Source organism: Megalopta genalis, chromosome 4 (assembly GCF_051020955.1).
Source record: "Megalopta genalis isolate 19385.01 chromosome 4, iyMegGena1_principal, whole genome shotgun sequence".
NCBI classification, from domain to species: domain Eukaryota; kingdom Metazoa; phylum Arthropoda; class Insecta; order Hymenoptera; family Halictidae; genus Megalopta; species Megalopta genalis.
Window position 1 is genome coordinate 10,236,002 of NC_135016.1, and position 24,148 is coordinate 10,260,149.

Genomic DNA, 24,148 nt, shown 5'->3' on the forward strand with positions numbered 1-24,148 from the left:
GCGGTAAAAAGCAGCCAATTATTTCAAGGATACGCGAGTTCACCGCGAAATAGGAATCGATACGGTGTCTCCGCGCGGGTTTTGTTCTGCGATTCGTTGCACACTATCAATTAGTCTTGTATTTTTCATTCTGCCGGGGAAAACGAGCGGCGTCTAGGCGTACGCGACATAATTACGTCGTGCTTGTTGTATGACACGCGTGAAATGGCAGGCGAAACAGAGTGCGCGCCGATGCAAGTTTCGTAGCGCATGGAAAAACTAGTATTACTGGATCCACGTTTTTATCGGCGAACGGCTAAATGGTTTCCGCGGCGATCGCACAAAAAATGGCGACCGAACGCGTCAAATATTAACGAGGACGTCGAACGAAAGTGACTGATAATGCGCGCGAGGCCTGCGCCACGAAACTCCGCTTGCGAACTGTCCACGTAACGGATCTTGGAATTTCCGATATTTTTATTTTCATTCAATGAATATTTCCGTTTTACGTGCACAGTAATTTTCAGTAAAAAATCGCCAGCGATTTTACCGCATAGATCCTAACGATAGCGATTAAACGTTAATGAGGACTGTTTGGAAAGATATATCGTCTGAATTTACAGATCAACGATACCGTATGTTTTAATATTATTAATGACATTATTAAGTGAAGTTCCGAAAGGGTTATTTTCGAGAATATTTCCAACTAATTTCAAGATCGGTAGAATTCTATAATTTAATACTTCAATCTGTGAATGACAGCGCACGGTTAAAAAAGCATGTTAATGTTTCGAGTGTACTTACGGCAAAAACGTGTGAATGAAATACATTGATGGTTTCAGAAACATTTTAGAACACATTGTTGCATTATTTACAATTTATTAAAAGTATTACTAAACGATATGTATTTTTATTTAAATCCTGTTTTATACAATTGCCCCAGAAGATTTTAATTTACATAAAGATCTGCGAACACGGATCCGTAATAGCACAAAAACGTAAAATATTTATCTTGAAGACGATTTCCACCTAATTCAAAGATCGGATCGTCAAAGCGGCCGCCGAACACGTGAAATATTCGAAAAGTAACATTAAAACGAATCGAAATAATGAAGAGAATCCGGGGCTACTTAAAATATTTCCGCGTAATTTTTGGATCGTGAGATTGCGTATTTTGATCGGAGGGATAACGGGAATGAGGCTTGAATAAAAAAAAAACGGCAACTATTTCGGCACGAGGGTGTTACCGTGTCAAGGCTGACGAAAGAAAACTGCTGGCTGAAAATATAGACTCGTGTGTTCTCACAAAATATTCATGTCGAACGTTGATCGAGCACAAGCGTCGCTGTATCTAGGTGAAGGAAAGTACACATTGAACCCGAAGACGTATGATTATAGCGACAACGCGGGCCATTAGACAACGGAAACATCACTCCTCCGGCGCGTTGCGTCGTGCACGACAACTCTCGTCGGATCCGAGGGAAAGTTTTAGCGAGGCGTCATCGGACGTCCTGCAATAAAACCTCCCAGAACAGGATGAAAAGGATTTCCACGAAGGTATAGAAGCGATTCTGGGAACACGGCGAGCTGATTCGAACTCTGTAACTACGTTCGGAACGATCATTTAATTTTCCATCAATTTCTGGGATTAATACTCCATGCCATTAATCATCTTCCCCTTTAATATCGTTTTTCCTTGTAGTCTGAACTTTTACTTTGAACTTGTTCACATAAAACAGGTTTACCGTGAATCCGAGAATTCTTGAGAGTAAGAGAATTTAAATGAAGTCTAAGGATCGATTTCCTGAGCCAAAGTGTAATTATAAGACGATGAAAATTGAGGCTATCGAAGGACTCCTCACAAACAGAAGATACAATAAGATTACAGATGCTAATGATTCAGGTTTATGAACAATCTTCTTTAAAACAAAATTCCGGGACAAATTTTCTAAAATATAATTGTGAGAATCTACATAGATCAAAGGACTCCTTAAAAAATGCCATTCAAGGGTTGATTTTCAAACATAAAATGTAATTGCAAATCTTGAAGATTGATGCCTTCAAATGACAATTTAAAGGATAATTTAAAGGATAATTTAAAATGGACAATTTAAAGGACAATTTAAAGGATAATCCAATCAAATTTTCAAATGTTAAAGAACTGTCTAAAATATAAAACAAGCACTTGTCACTTTCCTCAAGCAAAACGTGATTACAAATGTCGAAAATTAAAAAAAAAATTTTTAACTGTAAAAACTTCAATGCAACTATATCTCTAATTGTAAAAGAATCACCGCTCACACTAATTTCCAGATGAAATTACAGTAATTAAAATGCCAAATTTCGGATTGCTGTGAATTTCCCTACGTCTATGTAATTTATTACTACGTCAAGGCTAAGGGTCGACGGAGTCGGTCAAGCGTGTGATGCGGCACAGTATTCCCGAAAGAAAATGCAAAATGGTCGTTTGGGTGCGAGTCAGGTAAGAAAAACTGCGGAGCTGCAAGATACGTGGTAGGTACGGTAATTTCTTCCTAATTGGCGCTCGGTTCGCGCACAAAAATGGACAATTTGGGAAGAGTAAATATGACTATTCGAGCCTTGCGTTTTGTTTTTATAGTTGTTGATAATCGGTGACTAAAAGAAACTAAACTAAAAAAACGAGTTGTAATGCCCGAATAATCGTATCTCCTCTTCCCAAATTATCCATTTTTGTGCGCAGTCTGAGCGCAAATTAGGAAAAAATTACTGTACCAGGTACGTGACCATCGAATCGTGTCATGTGGCCTCCGAATTGTCTTCGAATCGCGGCATGCGGCCTCCGAATTGCCTTCGAATCGCGGCAAAAAATTAGAAATAAAGAAGTTAAGTCATCGTTTTTATTCTAGCATTGCTATGTATTCAATTAATGTACACCGGCATGCAGGCCGCAGCCCTTTTTTGCCGACTGCCCCGAGTTCCTATAAAAACGAGCCGCGAGGCTCGAAGAATCGCGGCTTGGTATTCTCCGATCTGCCGGTTTCAATTCCGACCTCCGAACACTTCTGAGCAAAATTACTGTACTTCATTCCTAACCAGTTTCACAAATCCTCAAAATATTCCTAATCAATCCTCCACGCTCAAAATAAATCTAGAATGGAATCAACATCTGCACATCAGATTATAAGAGAAACGATGCAGCCTGTAAGCCACCCTCGCCACGTCTGTCGTCCACGTCAGACGTTTAACGAGCGTATCCCGAATAAAATTGAATTAAATAATATCGTGCAGGATTTACGAGGATCGCGTCCGAAAATACACAAGGGCGCGGGGGGTGCGTGGGCGCGCACGAACGTCCACGGAATAATAAGCCATGGCGTGGCTCGCGTGCCTCGAAACTTTCCCATTTGTAGCCGGTGGACAGATACGAGACGATAGCGACGTGTCGGTCGAACTTCTATTAGTTTTATTGCCTGTGTCGATAGTACGGCGAGAGTGTATTCAATCATTTGGATGCATTCGCGGACAATCCGTAGAGAAAGAGTAAGGGGAGAGAGAAAGAGAAATAGAGAGACAGACTTGGCCTAAGCAGTTCGATGGTTGGATACGTTGCTATCTCGACACGCACGAACCGAGCGACGAGCCGATGAGATAACAGCGTGATAAGCTCGTTCGATGCCGGTCAGTTGGCTGCGGACGAAGAGGAACAGAAGAGAAAGGACGAAAGAGAAAAAGAACCAGCTAATCGGTCTACTTCGATCATGCCGCGGAACTGTTCCGTATCGAGTACACTTCGGCGATGCTTTGATGCGGATCGTCTAGACTCGGATTATCGAGATTCTGCTGGATGGATGCTCCTTTATACTTCGAGCCTCGAAATCTTGCTGCCTGGGAGCAACGGATGATGCGTGCTCTTTCTTCGGGAACTCTGCAAGCTTTGTGCTGCTTTCTACAGTCTCACTGATTTTATTTCTTTGGAGATTTTTATGCAAACTTGAAGATCCTATATTAGAGATTTTTGTGATCCTCAAGTTTCTACTGTTGGAACCACTGGAACCATTTATGATATTTCTTTCGAAACTATGCTACCGACCACTATACGATGCGTACTCTTTCTTTGAGCACTCTGCTAGCTTCCTACACAGTGCTGGTTTCTCTATTTTCGCAGATTTCATTTCTTTGGAGATTTGTATGCCGCGTGAAAGATCCTATGATGGTTGTTCTTCTGATGTTCTAGTTCCTAGTGCTTGGATCACTGCACGATTTATGCTCTTTGTTTGGACTCAGTTTTCTACTCTGCGTTGATCTCTCAATATTGGCTGATTTAATTTTTTCGTGAAATTTATACGAAGTTAAAAGTTCTATGTCTGATTTCATGATGCTGAAGCACTTCCTACTGAAAACTATGCTAGCAAACACTAGATGATGCACGACTCTTTTTTGAAGACACTACCAGCTTTCTACTCTGTGCTGGTCTCGCAATATATTCGCGAATTTTATTTCTCTGGGATCTTTTCTGCAAAGTCGAAAGCCTTGCATCAGAGATTTTTCAAATCCCCATTCGTTCATGCAAAAATATTTGACACAGAAGAACCTGTATAGTTTCCCAGCGAACTCGCCCCTAACGTTTTAGATGCCCAAACGGTCTAGCTGCCCAAAGAGTTGACACCTGCACGAGAAAACCCCGCGTACAATTTTCTAGCTTATAAATCCACTACTTAAGCAGTATAGCTACGAAGCACGTTAGCTACCGAAGCAAGCCGGCTGACATTCCGCCAGCAGTTTCCGCTACCTTTTGGCTTTCAATTCAACCTGGAACGGACCGCCACTGGCACTTAGTTAAACCCTCGTCGCGATCCAGAGACAGCCAAGAGCAAATCGCAGTAACAATGCGAGTGACATTCCCGAGGCACACCACTTTCACGCGTCGCTCGCCTAGCCCAGCTAGCCGCGGCGTTCTCCAAATGATTCATACACGGTCCGCCGGAATCATCAATTATGTTCGAGCCATTGTTCCACGGCTCCGTAACCGGTATCTAATGCATCTGGCCTGCGAAACTGCCACCTCCGGACTCCGGATCTGATAAGATTCGAGAGACTGGCCCGGAGTTAAGGCAGCCGAATCGGCGATCGAAAAATTCACACCCCTAAGTTTCCACCCTCGCGTGCGCGGCGCGAGGGAAGCGAGCATCGATTGTACCGATACTGGAAATCATTAATTAGCCGATTCATTGTTGCCGCGGCGAGAAACCGACTCAGTTATCCGGTCCATCTGGATCCAGGACCCCGGCGAGGTAGCACCGGCGGCATGCCTGCCGAGACGCTAGTGATAGGCAGATAAATGGACGCAGATAAATGAGCGGAAGGCGAGGGAAAGGTGGAGATACGGGACGGGGGGACAGGTACGCAACGGTTGTTCGCGGTTCGACGTCTGCCGCCACGCAGTTTCGCAAGTGATCCGGTGTTACGTACCGCCTGCTGCCCGGGAAAAGGGAAACAGTCTGTCCGAGCGACGCGATTTTTTGCGCCCCCGTTTGCGCCGATCCCAGGCCCGCTATGTCACCGTTTCATATGGGAGAATTTAGTCCGAGCCCTGCCCAGAGTACGCACCTGGAAAACCGTTCTGCGACGGCGAGGCTACGCTTTGCTAGCCAGCGAACCGACTTATGCGCTCCGAGCGTTACGCTTGCTGCAGCAGCGAACTTTGTATATTTGACGCTATTAAAGAATTTTATTGAGATCGTTAGATACGAATTACACAGGCTTCTGCAGAAACTATGAAACAATTGACTATAGAGTGCGGATTTTACGCGTTTATGAGAAAAGTGGGCAGGTGCGATTGCAAACAATAGAAAAGATGACATTACTGAACAATGTAAATACAATAATACCTACCGGTTACAATTTCTTTATATATTTTTTATTCCTTTTCATTTCTATGTCTTTGCAAAAAATAATCAAATAAATAAAAGAGAATATTAAACGAAGAACGAGAGGAACTTCTATCCCAAAAAATAGTAAAATTAAAAAACAGTATTACAGTCATTGTCTAATAGACCTTCTATCAACTAAAAACAATTCGAGTCTCCGTATAAAAATTGTACAGAACGCAGAAATGGAATTTATGGCCGGTGAAAATATCAAACATCTCGAACATGTCTGGAAATTGAATGATCGTCGTCGCTGAAGTTGCGGTAATTGCCTCGGGAGATCGCAAGGCAATAACACGTGCGAGAGCATTAATTTCAGTTCGGCCAACTTCGGGACGAAAGGTCAAATTTTCGAGGCCCCGGTGTGTCGGAGCCTTGACGTTCCATCGAGGTCTCGTTTGACGTCAAAACTCCGCGGACCGTGGGGGAGCACACGAACGGCCGAGTAAAAAAAAAACAACATTGTCTTCGGGAATACTTTTCGTGTTTTTATCGAAACATCTTCGCCGGTCCGTGAAACGCGACTAATAAGTAGCTGGTATCACGCAGGAATCGCGATCAAGGTCTCGCCGATGAGGCACGCGATGGATCGTGCTCGATCTACGGAAAACCGAGCGTCGTCATCGCGAAAACGCTGCCGCGGCGTAGATTAACGCGTAGATAGCTATCGTCCGTGCACGGGTGCGTGTAGATACGGGCGTGCACACGGTGCCGTGCACTCTGATGCACTCGCGTGAACGTGTACGGTGAAAAACGAAAATCGAGACCGGGAAGAAACCGCTTTTAGACGGCGCGAAGAGAAAAGCGAACCGCGAACGGATTCCTGGAATCGACTTCATCGTTCTCATTTTCGCGAGCGAGCTGCAGCCTGGCCGGGTTCACGGTCCTGGGAAAGCCGCGTCCGCTTCCAATCTTCACCTTTCAAGTTATCAACGTTTACGCCGTTCAACGAAGTGACAGAAGTGTGTAATAAGGGAGCCGCTGTTTTTCTTTTACACCGAGAAGTACGCCGGCCGGGATCGCGCGCCTGCAGAAGCCATTTTGAATTAATTCTACCGGGCTTCCCGAGCCTCGTTTGACGACTCTTCAACCCCTAGTCAGTCGAATGGAACTGTGAAAGAGGGAGTGATATTGAACAGTCCGATGCGAGGACATTTTCTTTCTTTTTTAAACATTGGACGTTTAGATCAGGTTTTAGTGGAGGCTACGCCATCTTGAATTAATTATTCTGGTTTCTGAAACCCATTTCATAACTGTTACACTCTTGGGCGTTCGAAGCGAGTGTAACGTCAGATTTTTAGGTAAAAGGTATATTTTTAACGAAGGCGGCGGTTCAGAATATACTCTAAAGGAAAGTACGCCATTTTGAATTAGTTATGTACTGTACTATAATCCTTATACAACATATAGATTGTTAAATAATGTGATAAACAGACTGAGGATTTTATGAATTTATTATGAAATTGATTTAATTGATTTATTGGGGTTTAAAATTGATTGATTATAAAATTTTGAACAGTGAAAGAAAAAGATTTAGAAACTGTTAGAGAGAGAAAAATTAAGAAACTATTAAAAATATTAACAAACGAAAAAAAGTTCTATGCAGCTCCTGTATTTCATTACAAGATATCACAGCATGATTACAAATCATGCTCCCGACCGAGCTGCGCCATTTTGAATTCTATCTATCATCTCTCGATCCCTATTTAACAACTTTTTAACCGTTACACGTCAAAACGAAGCGATAAAACCGGCAGGAAGCTTGACCGTCTGGGCATAAGAAAATTCTCCATCGATTTCCCACTGAGAAGAGTATCTAAAACCGTCCGAGATTATGCTCTGTAGAGGAGCCTACGCCATCTTGTCTCAGCCTGGTAGCTCCTGATGCTCATGTGTCACTGTTCAACCCTTACACAGTGCAACGTAACGATTGAATTGGAAGCACAATTCAATACTTCCTCGTACTCGAACGTTCAATTTCGCCTCGCTCGAGTGTGTAGGGGCTTGGAGCGTGACAAACGAAGATCAGGAGCTTACGGAGATCGATCCAAGATGGCATTTCTTCTCCGTAATTTCGTTCGCGACTTCCTAATACTCAAATATTCAATTCCGTTCTAGTTTTGCAGCCTGCTTGATTCGACTGCGAAGATGTAGACCGTAGAATGTAGGGTCTGGAAGGTTAAACGAGGATCGAGAACTTCTCGATCGATCCTAACACAGTGCCTAGAACTTCAACACATCGTGGCAAGTTCGTTGAGAAACTTCAACGCATCAGATATTTATATCTCGACCGCGGGGATATTAATTACCGAAAGACGATCCACGACTGCTCGTGGAAAAAATATATGCAACTGCGATGCAGCTGTTCCATCCGAGACTGTTGATGAAACTATTGTATTATTTTGTTGTTTGATTTTATTGGATGGAGCAACGGGTGCATAAACTCTTCATTTACTTTCATGAGCAGTCTACAAGTATTGAATACAATCATTAGACAGCTATTGTTGATGTTCTTCCATTTACCGTGCAGTTGATGCATATCACTTTTATTCTGCATGAAGATTAACATTCTATTTATGATTGGAATCAATCAATTAGTTAACAATATCGACCTTCTTCCATTTACCTTACAGTTGATGCATATCATTTTTATTCTGCATGAAGATTAACATTCTATTTATGATTAGAATCAATAAATTAGTTAACAATATCGACCTTCCTCCATCTACCTTGCCGTTGATGCATATCATTTTTATTCTGCATGAAGATTAACATTCCATTTATGATTGGAATCAATAAATTAGTTAACAATATCGACCTTCCTCCATCTACCTTGCAGTTGATACAAATAATTTTTATTCTACACGAAGATCAACATTCTATTTATGATTGGAATCAATAAATTAGTTTACAATATCGACCTTCTTCCATCTACCTTGCCGTTGATGCAAATAATTTTTATTCTGCACGAAGATCAACATTCTATTTACAATTGGAATCAACAAATTACTTAACAATATTGATCTTCTACCATCTACCTTGCAGTCGATGCAGATCATTTTTATCCTGCACGAACATCTGCATCCCACTTGTCATTGACATCACTTATTACTTAACAAATCCTGATTTGTTTACGCCATCTGACAGCCGATGCTGATTGCTATTATTCTGCAGAAATGTCTGCAGTCTATCTACGATAGACTTTGAGAAATGATCAGCTATCGTCGTCTTCTGAAAATCTCTATTTACCTAAAGCACCGATAGACTAAGACCAACAATGTATCAACAATAATCCCACGCCATCGGCGATCTGCAAAGCATTGGAACGTGTCAAGTGACCAGAGCCGAGATAAATTCGCGTGGCAACAGTCAGACCTTGAAGTAAATCCCCAGATGAATCACCGAGGAATCAAGATCGAGGATTTGCGAAAGCGAGTCGAGCGAGCCGTGTGCATCAGAATGCGGATGGCGAGGCGTCGGTGTCCGACCGATCGTTACACGTTGCCCTTTGAGTGACAGTATTATCTTATTCCCAGGCGTAGGAGTGAACAGATCGATGCTGAGGAGGCGAGGGTGGTCGCGATCGTTCACCGGCAACGGCGCGAGACAGGTCAGCGTTGGTTCTTTCCAGCGTTTCAATAATAAATAACCAGGATAAGGGGTGTGGGGGGTGGGCGGAGGGTCTGTCTTCCGGCAGCGTGGTACAGGACCCGGCACTAACGAACCCCCGGCCCTCTGTCGCCGAATTTTCCGAAAGCGTGGCCAGGCCGGGCCGGGAGCCCGGTCAGAGAGGGTCTCGGGGATTTCGGATTCACTTCGCGTGCAGCTTCCCTCCTGCGCGACTTTCGAATCTCGTTTCGACGCGTTGGCATTCCCGGGGCCAATGAGGAGAGATCGGCCGCGTTCGTCGGCGAAGACGAAGAAAAAGGAACCACCACGCCCAAGGTACGTGGCAGGAACGCAGACACGGCCGCGGAGCCGGTGCACCTATGTGCCCGGTGTCTATGTGCCTATGCACGTGCAAATCCGGTCCCTGTGTGCCGGGTTCGCGTGTACAACCACGGCCTGTCCTTCTCTCGCATCCGTACATCTCTTTCTCTCGTTCCCTCGTTCGCGTACAGCGGCGGCACGAACGCTATAAGCTACCACGTCCTCAAATTGAAGCCCCGAAGAAAAAGAGATGCGTGGCCTCACTTCCCCCGGATCCTACTCTCTTTCCTTTACTTTCCTTTCTTTCTTTCTTTCTTTCTTTCCCCGCCGGTTTTCTCCTCTTCGTCGTTTTCATGAGAGGAGGGAAATGATGGGATATACATACATACATACATATACATACATATATATATATATATATATATATATATATATATATATATATATAGAGAGAGAGAGAGAGAGAGAGAGGAGAGAGGAGAGAGGAGAGAGCGAAGCTGATGGTACCGGAGGAGGAGACCAAGGGAAGATGGAAGAGAGTGAAGGCTCGAGGCGCCATGTTGCTGGCGATGACAAGAAACCCGATGCGACGGTAGCCAAGCCAACAGTGCAGGCACAGGCGCTTGCTCGGACGCCTTGATTGGCCGATTACAGATTATGCACGCTGCACCCTGCTGGGACGATCCACGGCCGCGAGCTTTACCGACAACGCTCGCCGCGCTACCAGGCCCCATGCCGCCGGCAAAAAGTCTACGCGGATTGCCAACTTGATTTCACGACTTCCTGCAGGAACTACCCTACGCTAGTGCCGACTTACAGCTATTTTTCCGCGACGCTTGAATCAGCTGCCATTTTTCTCGAATTATTTATTGAGGGACTTCTCCGCTATCTCGTTGGATGTTTGGTAGACGGCAACTTTTGCTTCGACGTTTTCGAAGTTGCGATCCTTGAGGTCCGTAGGGGTTGGTAAGTTTCATATTGGAGGAGAAGGGAGGCAAGATGCAGACCATCTGAAATAGCCATTTTTAACTTCTTGCTTCCGAATAGAATATTTTAGTTTGAAGTGTTGGATAGCGTGGTTCATGTCGTATGTGTGTATTTATTCATATTTTTGATGTGTGTATTTATTCATATTTTTATGTGTGTATTTATTAATATTTGTTGTGTGTATTTATTCATATTTTTTATGTATGTATACAACCCTCCGCTGTCACACACACTGGGTCAAAATGTTCCACGTTCTTTTTCTCGAGAAAATGATAATTGTCACGAGAAGAGTGAAATTCACAATTAATTTCATATACTTAGAAGTGAGATATCAAGTTCCAATGAAGGAAACGATGTTCTATAATGTTCAACTTATATTCTGAAATTTTTGAGTCCCAATAATATTGTTAGCTTTTGAGTGACGACTGTTTGAGCACTGAACCGGGTCTGAGTGACCCGGTATAACAAACGCGTTTCGCATAAAAATGTGACAACAAAGGGTTGAAAAAATTATGTTACAAGTAGACTATTAAATTTTATTCCGAAGATTTAGAAGATCCGTATTCGTGGGAATTATTTCTAAAAATATCCTTCATCATCTGCTTGGATTATTTAGAGGGTGTATAGGTTTGGCTTGAAACTGTCAGAGTTACAAATTGATAGACCGCAGACCCCTTCGAAAGAACTATAAATTCGGGATTGTCCTAAATATATGCATAAATCTCTATCACTCTGAAGTCATTATTATAGACAGTGTCACAAAAATCTTCAATAAAAGGTTCACACTTTCAAATATTTTCAAGTAGTTAATTAAATTCCTAACACTACGTATTTTTTTTTTTTTTTTATTATCATTTTATTAATATAATATCAATTAGTTCAGTGAGACAGCTGATCTACTTCACTTATACAAGCACTCAAGGCTACCGACATATTTATTTTACTTCACCGAAATCATTAAAGCAGAAAATAAATCCTCACTTGTTAACGCAAGCAATTTTCATAAAGACAATTGATAAATAAAGAAAATAGAGATCCGCGATCTAGTCATTATAAAAAAAAAACATTTAAACAGTCCCGTTTCTTTTCCCAACTTTCTCGAAAATACAGCAACGAACCATGCTCAAAAAATAATACCCAAGAAAACGGTCATCAAGTTACAATATCTTTGCTAATTACGATACGAAATAAGTAATTCATAGGTGGCCTATCAAGCGATCAGCTGCTATCTCTGACAAAGCGCTGTGAAACGGCGACGTAGAACGAACGAAAGAAAAGATTGATTTGGTTGCGGTCGACCCCTATCCCGAGCACGTCAAAAGGCTAAAGGTTTTCTCATAGGTACGCACGCCGTGATACGCAACTGCGTATCGCGTAATCACGGGATAACTGGCTGTCGTGCTCGATGATGTCGTCGCAGGGGGTCCCGGACCGGATAATTTCATTAGCCTGAGCACCGCGGGAGTTATTCCCCTCTCTTGCCTCCCTCCTATGGTCGAGGGAATCGAGCGCGACGCAGCCTGATGAGTAATAGCGGCAGCGCGTCAGGTTGTTTGCAAAATAACCACTCGTAATGACTCTTGACGGCGATTTTGAGAACTGTATCTTCGGTACCATCCTGGCGAAATTGTACTACATCTTGCGAACTATGTTTGTGAAATGCTCCGCAGCTCAAAATAATTAAAGATAATATATTCCAATCCTCAATGGATGTTCTGCTGAAAATTCTACTCAAATAAATAAACGTTACAACATCTAAACTGCTATTTGAGTAGAATTTAGCACAGAAAAAATAGCACAGAAATAAATAAACGTTACAACATCTAAACTGTTATTTGAGTAGAATTTAGCACAGAAAAAATAGCACAGAAATAAATAAACGTTACAATATCTAAACTGTTATTTCTGTGCTATCGAGTCTAAGAATTTGGTTTACCGTCGACTGCAACAGAATTTTGATCAGCTGAACTGCTGATAGATGAATTTAGTGTTATTCAAGCATGTTTCACATGTAAATGTACTTCAGCCTACAACGATCCGGTAGTAATATTATTCATTGCGTAAGTCACAGAAAATGTTCAGTCTGACAGCGTATCTAAATAAACGTCTTTATGATTGGCTAAATTCATGATTGTATAGTTGGTTTAGATGATCGAAATTCTATCGTAATTCCACCTAGATTATAATTCTCTAGCATCCAGCTTAAGCTAGTAGGTAGATCTGTTAGAATTGTTAGATCCAATCGGTAGATCACTGTTGATCTTGATGAAGTAGGTTGCAAACTATGTGAAATACAATTGTTGCGTAAAGCATCGACTTTTGTGACAAAATACGAATTATTTACCTAATCAAGATTTTGTTATACCTGTTCCTCTTTTTTAAGTGCAGCGTTGTTCACTTACGAGTGACACTAATTCTTGACTTGTTTTCAAAATCAATTTTCACTCTAGTATATTCGAAGAAACTGAATTGGACACGGATGTTTAGAATGCAAGAGTATTAAAATATCATTTATCACGATTTTTAACTTTCGAGTTTCGGTTTCGTTTAGTGGGACCTTTTGGGGGATTCTTTTTTATTATCCTGCAGTTTCAACCTTTATAAACTTTTTACTCTGGAAATTCAGATACACACAAGTATAATCGCTATAGCATTATCATATTTTTTGTTGAATGTATACCGTGTGGTTCGGATTGATTTTCGCCATTCTACGTGTCGATACTATTTTCGGTTGAGAGATTTGAGAGTCTATGAGCCGTCGGTTTGGGGAACACGACCGCCAGTTTTCGCAACCGCGGATAATTGAACGAAGACGTCTTAATTGGCCCGGATCATCCGGTCTCGGGCTAAATCGGCAGCACACGAGGAGACCAGCGCGCGAGGTTCGCTCCAATTAGCTCCGAGCTGCGATTACAGTCTTATAAATCGTTAATTGGAAACCGTGGGACTATCCGCGAGAAATCCGCGGCACCGGGAAGGCCAGCCCCAATTAGCTTTTGACCAGAGCTCACCCCTTTCCGCGGCAGTCCTAATAAATCGTTAATTGGAAACCAGCCACCGCAAGGATAATTAGCGGAAAGCCTTTCGGTGTCCGCCACGAAAACCTGAAAAACTTCCCGCGAATATTTATGATCGTCTCGTTAACGTTCCCTAAGGATTGCCCACTGGACACTGACGCAACCCTATCCCCGATGTCCAGGGCGTGGCGGATCGGTGATTTAGTAAAGTCATTTGTGCCGATAATGCTGACAGATGCTGGACATCGTGGCTCGTGTTACCACGGGTTTGCTGGTGCAACAGGACACCATGAGGGAACGGGGTGACGCTAGATTGTGCGAATATTCGCCGACGTTGGGCCAACTATGGCGCAAGATGGTGGGCGTTTATGTTAGCCGGAAGAAAACGTTCTACTCGGCGTAATTTTCAATCGTTAAATTATGTATTTGTAAGAGCCAATCGCATATACCGCTTTGAGAGTTGAACTACCCCTTTTTCTATTTTTTCAGGAGTTGTGCAAAATTATGAAGATAAGCGAGGATAAACGTCTAAGTTGTCTGCAAAATGATGTTATCATTAGTTCAATTTTTAACTATAAAATTGCCGTGTATACTTTGATCGATTTTTTACGACAGGATTGAACTTTCCGTTTTATATTCATATACTTCGTTCAAAATTCAATTATCGAATTAATGTTCGTATTTTATATAACATTTGCAGTGAATAGTTATTACGTATTGCTCCGAAGATTTCGCCATCCCTTCTTTGACTTTTAGAAATAATTATAAAAAATTCTAGGATTTCATGAAGGTTTGAGTACCTTTGAGTTGCTACGATCAAACATCGCTCAATTTTTCATCGAACTGGCAACAAAATAAATTCTTAACCCTTTGCACTCGAAGCTATTTTAATCGTAAACCTGAAATAATTTTTCGGACTTACAGTATTTCCATTTTATATAACAAAGTGCATTTTATGCATATGAAATCGAGTTTTCCGATGACTCGTACAACAGTTACACTTTTAACAATGTTTCAAATGTAAACTTTGTTAATATAAAAATTATCTTGGAACGTGATACAATAATCTTAGTGGTGCCTCAGAGTCACCACTCGAGTGCAAAGGATTAAAGTACACTGACAACTTAACTGTGTCTAAAATTTCCCAACCTAATACTAAAAATACTTCTATTTATTCGCTGGAAAAACTCTCGCGGCACAAATCTCCACGCATCGAATGCAATTGTCCCGTGCAACGCTGCATAGAATTCCTAAGATACCGTTCACGCAGATACGTCGGTCATCGATTTTATAACTATGGAGTTGCTGCATCATAATAGAAAATTAATTGCTCGCAGGATTCGCGGGTGAAACGTGTCGCTTTGACATGCCGCGGGGACAGGCGGCTATTTGCCGGCGGTTTACCGAGTTGTTTACCCCGGCCGGCGCGTACGCGGCCGTATGAAAATATCTTGTTATCTGTATCCGGACATCGGATCAATAGGATTACGTCTGTGTCGATGCACGCGTACAGAACTGAAAAAGAAGAGTGGCTTACCTGCGTCTGCGTCAGTCCAAGGCTCGCCGCTAGCTCCGCTCTCTCCGGTAGCGCCAGGTACTGCGTCCTCTGGAATCGCCTGTTGAGTTGTTGCAACTGCAGGCTGCTGTAGATCGTACGCGGTTTCCTCATCTTCTTGCCTTTACCGTTTCTCAAGGAACCGCCGCCACCGCCGCCGAGCTCGTCGACGAGGCTGCCGCCCTTGTCGCCCAACGGCGAGAGGTCTGCGAACATGCACCACCCTAACATCAACTTTCAGAGTCCTCGTCACTGCCGGCTGCCGAACTAAAGAGATATAACAACTGAAACCTGCCCGGCGGTCCACCGATACCGAAAACAAACCGAGAAAGTCCGGAACGCATCGAGAAACTTGGAAACGAAACGGGAAATCGCGGAGCAAACCGGCAGAAGCGGATACAAACCGCGAAACTCGGAAACAAACCGGAAAATCTCTAAACAAAGAAGAAAATTTTTAAACATATCGGAAAACTCCAAAGCAAATCGGGAAACTCTTTAAACGATTTTATTGCATTGCATTTAATGTAATAAACACATTTTACGAATTTTCGAGAAATTGTCGATATTTGAAACTGGTACAATTCCGTGAAAAGGAATCGTACGGCAATGTATCTGAGCTCATCTTAAAATTTGAAGCTTCCACTTTTGCATCAGGTAGCAGTTTTTCTTGTTACATGGTTTTGCAGAATATGGCAACTGCAAAATTGAACACGTCGCGTCTCTTAAAAATGCTCCATATTGAAACGGCTTGAAAAGTTTGAAAAAATTTTTTCTCTTAATGACCCTATCATAGATTTGAAGCTCGAAGTCTACTCTTTGCAACGACGTCTCGAAGCTTGATCTACGATTTTTTTTGTCTGTTTTATGCAACAGAAACGGAGACCAGATTTGGGAGTGTAAAACCCTCATGGTGTACTTTCTGTTTCTACAAAGCTGTGGGACGTTTCTCATTAAAAACTCCATAGGACGACTAAAAAAAATCATAGATCAAGTTTTGAGGTGTCGTTGTAAAGAGGAAGCTTCAATTTTGAAACCCGTGGGAATTTCATTCGCAAACAAAATTGTGCAACGTTTTTAGAGACGTTTCAATTTCTACGTACGTTATGATGGAGACGTATTATTAGAGACGTACAATGTAACTTATGAAATTATGGCAGTGTTAAATTATGAATCAGTAACTTGTAGATGAGCTAGATTAGCCTAACAGATAAAGGCTGATACAGCAAAGGATTGTAGAAAGTAACGGCAACGATTTGAAGGATCGGAATTATACCAGTAATTTGTTGAAATAAATTTGAATTTCATGAATGCAAGTCGCCTTGTTGCGAGCCTAATCGAATCAAGGTATGATAAATCGCCGTGTGGCAATGGTGAGAAATTCGGTAGCCATCCGAGGTGCTAAACGATCATTAATCTCCGCGATCGGTATCACGGCGAACAATATATCGGAGCGGTAACTGTGGCGTAATTAATTCGAAACGAAAAAAGAAAGGGAATTGTTCTAAATTAATCTTAAAATAATTACGTGCGGGCTAAATGGACGCCATCGTGCCAGCCGGCGACGGTATCGTCGGTGCGATCGCGCCATTATGTTTATACCCTAATTACAATGTAGCGTAATGCGCCGCGGTGTGAATCCTTGAACGTAACGCAGTCATTTAGAAATCCAAACACGCTGCCTTGTCATTTTCCCGTCGGTCGACCGTTGTTATTTCCAAGGAAGCGCGAGAAAATTCTCCATAAATCGACATGGGGACGGCGACACGGCGGACGGAGAGTACTACGAAGAAGAGCGGAGAGGAGAGGAGTGGAGAGGAGAGCGAGATACGAGAGGCACGAGACGAGTAAGATGTCGACGACGAAACTCGGAATTATCCGCGTAACGTAACACCGGGCTGCCTCTGCCCGCGGTACCTTTCCCTGTGTGATAATAAGCGTGACTATTAATTAACGTAATTTATGGTGAGCCGACCGGACATGCATACGTGCATACACGTTATGATTCTCATGATTTATTGCTACCCGTGTCACCAGCGCCCCGGGGCGTGGACGGCTGACCCGGTGGATCAACCAGTCGCCGAGATCGATCGCGAAATGACACCGAGGATCATGATTTAAAGCCTGGGAATTAACGACGTGAACCCTTTAGGATCGATGTCGAGAGGAAGATCTATAACTAATTGATGGATAGCCTCGATAAACGCTCGAAAAATCCGAATAAATTACTGTCGGACTTGGAGTCTTCAGAATTTAACAGGTCCGATCATGCAAATTTAGATTTAGCACATAGTTTGGGAGCTGAAACTGCCAATCATTGATCCAAGAAAATTTTAATGTAGCTCGAAATGCGGGAGATAATGCTTCTCGGAACAAAAATGTTACGAATTTTACTTCGTTGTCGAGGATTCTCATCTGATAATTTGACCGTCCACAAGAAGACATACTAAAAACTCATATTAAAACATATGAATTAGAACTTAAATATATAGAACGAGTCTGTTTGTACTGTGAAAATGTTAAACATTTCATTGAAAAGTCGAGGATTCTGGTATAGTAGTTGAAAATTAAAAATTAATTAATTACAAATTAGTTAAACGGTCTTATTAGTTCAATAAAGCGATACAACTGGATCAGTTGTGGCGTCTGATAGTTCAAATAAGGATAAATTGAACGAAGTCAAAATTGTTTTTCGAAAAATGACAGCGCAGTCTTTGACGTGCCGCGGAGATTAAATCTTAATTGAACGCGAATTTTGCAGAAGAGAAGACGGAACTTTCAGCGAGGCAACAAAGTGAAGAGTTTCGCAGGGACAAAATGGAGTTTCCATGGGGTCTAGAAGCGGTACTAGGTTAGTGGACGGTCAATGGAACGATTTCAGCCGGGAACGGTATCGTCGCATACATTAGCTCGGACGATTAGGCAGGTATTGTTCCAACATTTTGTCGCCCGACCATGTTCCGCGTCGACCGGACGCGATAAATGTCGAGCGCGGGGCTATTTGTTGTTATCGCGGTTCGAAGACCGTGATGCAATTGGGTGCAGTAGTCGATTCACGCGGCCTCCGAAACGGAAGGACGAATTTTCTTTCAGCGGGCCGGCGATCCAGGAAGCGGAGCTGCGCAAACGACGCGAGCAAATCGGAAAGCAACGCCGACGAATCACGGCGCGCCGTGAATTGCCTTATCGCGGATCACAATACGTTTACCGTCGGCATCGATCACGAAGACCGAGCTAATCACTGGCCATGATGCAACAACGGCCGGCGACAGAGGAGTGTAGAAACCGGCGATGAAAAATCGCCGATGGAAGCCGCGCCGCGTTTTACGATACATTTTTTTTTCTCCCTCCGCTGCCATGCCGCCGCCGCCGCCGCCGCGAAAGGTTATAGTCGTTAGCGCTGCAACAGTATGCAAAGCAGCCGCTGAAAACTGCTCCGCCGCGTGAAACTACTACTTTACTGTAATTCACACGGGTCATTTGCGAACGCCGGTGCGTTCCCGGCTCCTTTTTCTGCCAGTCCGTGGTCTGTCCTCCGCGCCGAGCGTGTTCCGCGTCGATTCAATTGCTTCCAGGGAGTAATCGGTCCTAGAAGTAGCAATTTAATGACCTACATCTTCCAGCGCGTTGAAAGTCATGCACTCCGATGTGCAAACACACCTCCGATCCGAAAGAAACTTTCATTTTGTTGCCGGGACATGAAATGGGCTGTTTCTTCGAGAATTTCTGCCGCGGTGCCTCGGCACTGACACGTTTCATAGACTTCACTGTGATTTTGGATTTTAACATTTCGCTTGGAGAACGCTACCCGTTGATATTGCTCGGAATCGGCGGAGGAATAACCATGATCTAATGTTGTGGTCTTGCTGCAGCTTTTACTGATACAGTAAATTCTCCCTAATTTTTTTCAGCTTGCAAACAAAAGTGAACAATTTGGGAACTTTTATAATTGTTGGCTATAAAAACGAGCCGCAAGACTCGAATAATCGTATCTCCTCCTCCCAAATTATCAATTTTTATTTCCAAGCTGTGCGTCAATTAGGGAGAATTTACTGTACTTAGTAGATTTATTTTCGGGTTGAAAATTCACACCAATCATTCAAAGATTGATGCTCGAGATCTGCAACAAATTGATATCCGAAAGCGTAAACAAATGTACGAATGCAAGAAATAAGTCTCTTTGTGTGAAAAAATGCTCGTAATTTCATTCGAAAACAGTATATCTAGATTTAGGTGACGAAAATTACCATCAACCACTTGAAAGTCAATGCTGTCACGAAATCGATAAGAAAACGAACATCAATCAAGTGGCATAACTAACAATGCAAAGAATACAATTTCCTACAAACGAATCCACTAGAAAATTCTGATAAATATCCGCACGTTCCTGAACGAATATTCTAAATTTAGTGTTAAAAAAAATTAACGTCGACCATTTGGTTGTCGATGCTGTCGTTAAATCCGCTAAAATGCAACATCGAATAACGTACCTAACAATGTAGAAAAACTAATTTGCTACAAACGAATCCACTAGAAAATTCTGATAAATATCCGCACGTTTCTGAACGAATATTCTAAATTTAGTGTTAAAAAAAATTAACGTCGACCATTTGGTTGTCGATGCTGTCGTTAAATCCGCTAAAATGCAACATCGAATAACGTACCTAGCAATGTAGAAAAACTAATTTGCTACAAACGAATCCACTAGAAAATTCTGATAAATATCCGCACGTTTCTGAACGAATATTCTAAATTCAGTGTTAAAAGAAATTAACGTCGACCATTTGGTTGTCGATGCTGTCGTTAAATCCGCTGAAATGCAACATCGAATAACGTACCTAACAACGTAGAAAAACTAATTTGCTACAAACGAGTCCATTAGAGAGCCGTGATAAAGATCGACCGGTTCGCGAATAAATATGCACCCCGAAATGTTCTGCGTATGTAACTGCAACGAAGCCGCGGCGTTCAAAGATGGCTGTCGCTGTGCAGCTCGCAGGGAACGCAGGATTCCGCGAGGCGGTTGAACCAGGGCTTGAAAACAAGAGCTAGACGAATGGTTTATCGTGGATGATCGAAGCCGGCTAGGACCGGTGCCTCGGTGCACTTTGCGTGACGGCCGCGGTTCGAACCCTACTTTTCTCATTGTCAGCTGGGGGACGAACGAATTCCCAGGATCCGGTTGAGTGGCAGCCGCACGATATCTAAGGATGTATCTACGCCGGAGAAAACACGACTTCCGTGTAAATCCCCGTGGCCGGAGAGGTAGCGGAGGCTCCTCTGTCGTCGCCGCCATCATCCGTGGTCCAGCCTTCGACGTCCGAGGGTGGCTCTTTCGGCCTTTGCCGAGGAGGAGGCCGGTGTTCCTAATCCTTGTGAAAACAACCGTTTAATACCTAATCCATCAGCCGGACCCAGGGCACCGGGAACCGGCCGCATTGTCTTTGAACCGTTCCGGATTAATTTGGCCGCTGGTTAGCTGGCAGGTCGGTGACTAATGTAGAACTCGGTAGAAGTGCAAGGCACCCTCGCTAATTGGATTCTGGTCCGAGGTTTGCCGGATGAAGCCTCGCGGACGGTTACCCACCGACGACGACGGGACAACAAGGATTCGGCCGGCTCATCTTAATGGACGGTTCATTTGTCCTGGATCTGCGGGATGATAGATGCCGCGATTTTTCTATCTTGTTAGGTTCTCGTACCTTCTCCGAGCTCGCCGTAGATATATTATTGCTTCGCTTTTTCGCTTCGTTTGTATTTTATCGCATCACATTTTTCACTTAATTTGTATTTTATCGCTTCGTTTCTCTAATTTATTCTTGTTTTATCGCTTCATTTTTTCACTTTATTTTCATTTTATCGTTTATCTTATTCGAAGCGGTGCCGAGTTCTATTCGAAACTCTTGGAATTCCTTTATCGCGAAGAATGCACGTTCGAATAACCTTGCAGCTGCGTGTATTGTATCTCATATGGTTCAATCAGCACGGAAAATTGTAGAAATATTTTTCGGTGCATGTTGTGGAATTTAACGGACATTCGCAGCATTTCGTAACATTCGGAACATAACACTTGCATCAGCTGGTATTCGTTAAAAATAAATCGTTCGTAGTATTCGCATGATTCGTGACATAGTATTCGTACGTTGCACTTGTTCCTTTCAGTCGATTGTTAAACGAAACTATTCGGATATTTTTTAGCGACGTTCGTGAAATTAGATGGACGTTCGAAGCACTTTTTCAAATTGGAAAAATAATAGTCGCATCGGTTGGTTTTCGTCAAACGTATGTATCGTTTGTAATATTCCTCATAATTGCTTCCATCTGTTGCACTCGCGCAATTAATGGCAGGAATTTCGCGCAGCACATTGCAAAATGAACATTTCTCTCGTCGAATTGCACTTTTGGCGAACGCGCAATTAGTATCTCGAGAATCGGAAGAAGATCGGTCGCAGAAGTCATGCAGTCACGAACAAAACGCGCGTCGGGTGCCGATGCCGCGCGGAGGATGTGCAAACAATAGCGTGCTCCTTGGTAATTAGCCCGATCGTGATTCCAAAACGATATTTATTATTTAATTAATCCAATCGCCGCGATCAGCGTGTACGCCGACACCATGGTACACCGAAACGTTATACACGAGACACGCTGTACCGATCTGACGTTTGTCAGATTCCAGCAATGTGCCGCGCGCGATCAAACGGCCATCCGTGTAATAATTAATTATTGACGATACCACGATCGAAACACGATAAACTCGAATTAACCGACCCGCACACACTTTCGTCCGAATCACGTGTTTGCTATCGACCTCGTTTGTTCTCGCGAGCTTGAACACTATTGTCCACTGTTCTGCCACGGTCGATTAATGCTATCACATTGTTTTCGACCAACTGAAGTTCTCGAAAAAAGACACACATGTCTGTAACAATGAGATTAGAAAATTTGCACTTCCTAGAAAAGATTCACTGAGTAAATGAGACACAATTCCAGGACTGAAAGCGTAACGCGATAATCACTGAAGTATCACGCCAGAATCTTTTGTAGGACAATTTTCGAAAAGTATAAATAGCAAATATAATGCTGCAATAACCCGAAAATCCTGTGCACTTATGACAAAAATGAATAGCTCGAATAGAGAACTGAGAAGATATCAGACGAATTTAAGGATATCGTCGTATTACTTGTTACTATTACTAACACTATGATTACGGAATTCGTCGAAATGAGTTATTTATTCGATGTATGCGTTACTTGCGGCAAATATTACAATAATAGTCGTTAAAAATTAGAATCAAAGCCTTATCGTTACTTTTATAAATTAATCTAAAACAGCTGCCTTCGGTGCTCCGTAAATCTAGTGTCAAAAGAGTAAAAGACACGTTAATCTGACTTATATTTCTTAGAATAATCTCCGACAATTTTTATTGTCCATAAAGAACCGCGATCCACTAGTTCCAATTCCCAAAATCATTGTAGAATGTCGCGACAAGGCCAGGAATCCTGCTGAAAGGCTTCGCGCGCGACTCGCAGCGAGTCGTTGACAGGTCTGCGGCACGTGTCCATCGATCAGCGAAGAAAATCGCGTCGGCATCGGTCGGAAGACATCGAGGAAATCTTAGCCGAGGTGTTGCGCCACAATGTCGCGTTTCACCGTGCCCCTCGAGCGAAATTTTCTAGCGATCCGGTTCTCCCGGGGACGTTCTTGTCGCGCTCGCTGGTCTAATGGTTTATGAAAACCGAGCACGAAGAAATTGTTATCCTAACGAGAGAAAATGACCTATAATCTGGCGCGCGAGCGAGCGCGCGCGCGCTCGGCCTCTTTCCTTGAACGCATCGGGGAGAAGAAAGAAGAATAAAAAAAAAAAGAAACACGATCATTACGATCGCAACCCTTCGTCGCTGTTCGCGCGCAAGCGCAGCTCGACGACGATCTCAATCACCGGTATTATTCCCGATGCTCGTGCATTCGTAACTTTTCGAATCGCGGGTATACCGATCGGAGCACATAAAGAGAGAAATAAAGAAAAGGAGAGAGAGAGAGAGAGAAACAAAGAGGGAGAAGAAAAAATAAACTGCAAACAAAATAGAAGGAAATTACGGGGAACACGTACGAGGACAATCGTTACATGATTCGCGGCGCGTTCCCGAGAGTAACCCTTTTTTTCCGGTTCATCCGGAATTATTCGTTTCCTAGTAATTTCGAGGAGGTCCAAGATTACCTATAACCGTCGCGCTTGCGGTTTCAAGCGCTCGACGGACACGGGGGCGGGTGGCCGGCGTCGTCATCGGTCTTTTCATAATGTATTTAGAGACGTCGCGCGGGGAGCCGGCCGCAGATGGAGAGACGGAAAAGATCGCCGGTTATTATTAATTTACCGACGCGATAGGGGTTGGAAAAAAAGGGGTTGCCGGATCGCCGTGGTCTCGGCTAAGAACGAATCCTGGGCACTTCGCGGTACCATCGAGGATTCTTCCAGTAATCGAGAATTCGTTAGTCGCCGCGGTGGACATCAGCTCGCCGATGGATGTAATTACCGTTTCAACGAAGTCTGCCAATGAATGAGCGCGACCCTTTTCCCGACGCGACGTGCAATTTCACCGCGAGTTAAACACGTTGCATGTTAATTTCAAGCTCTACCGTCTCCGCGCGTCGCTATTATTCATTTTTGTGAACCGTGCAATTTTCAGCAGCCCTCCTCCTTCTACTTTGACTCGGAGCTTTTGATTAATTGCGTTTCTCCGCGCTGCTTTTTACGCGTCTGTTATAAATGTTT

The 24,148-nt window shown here is 43.1% G+C and overlaps 1 protein-coding gene across 5 annotated transcripts in view; it reads right to left on the reverse strand.

Annotated features, from left to right (window-relative positions):
• Positions 1–24,148, reverse strand: part of Dll (homeotic protein distal-less) — a 140,206-nt gene that overhangs the window by 107,739 nt on the left and 8,319 nt on the right. For 3 of the 5 annotated variants that reach the window (XM_033477850.2, XM_033477842.2, XM_076521278.1), the window contains exon 2: positions 15,360–15,601. In XM_033477850.2, the coding sequence (XP_033333741.2) occupies positions 15,360–15,601 (242 nt within the window). The remainder of the gene's footprint in view (positions 1–15,359; positions 15,602–24,148) is intronic. The other 2 variants (XM_033477866.2, XM_033477857.2) reach the window with 1 other exon arrangement.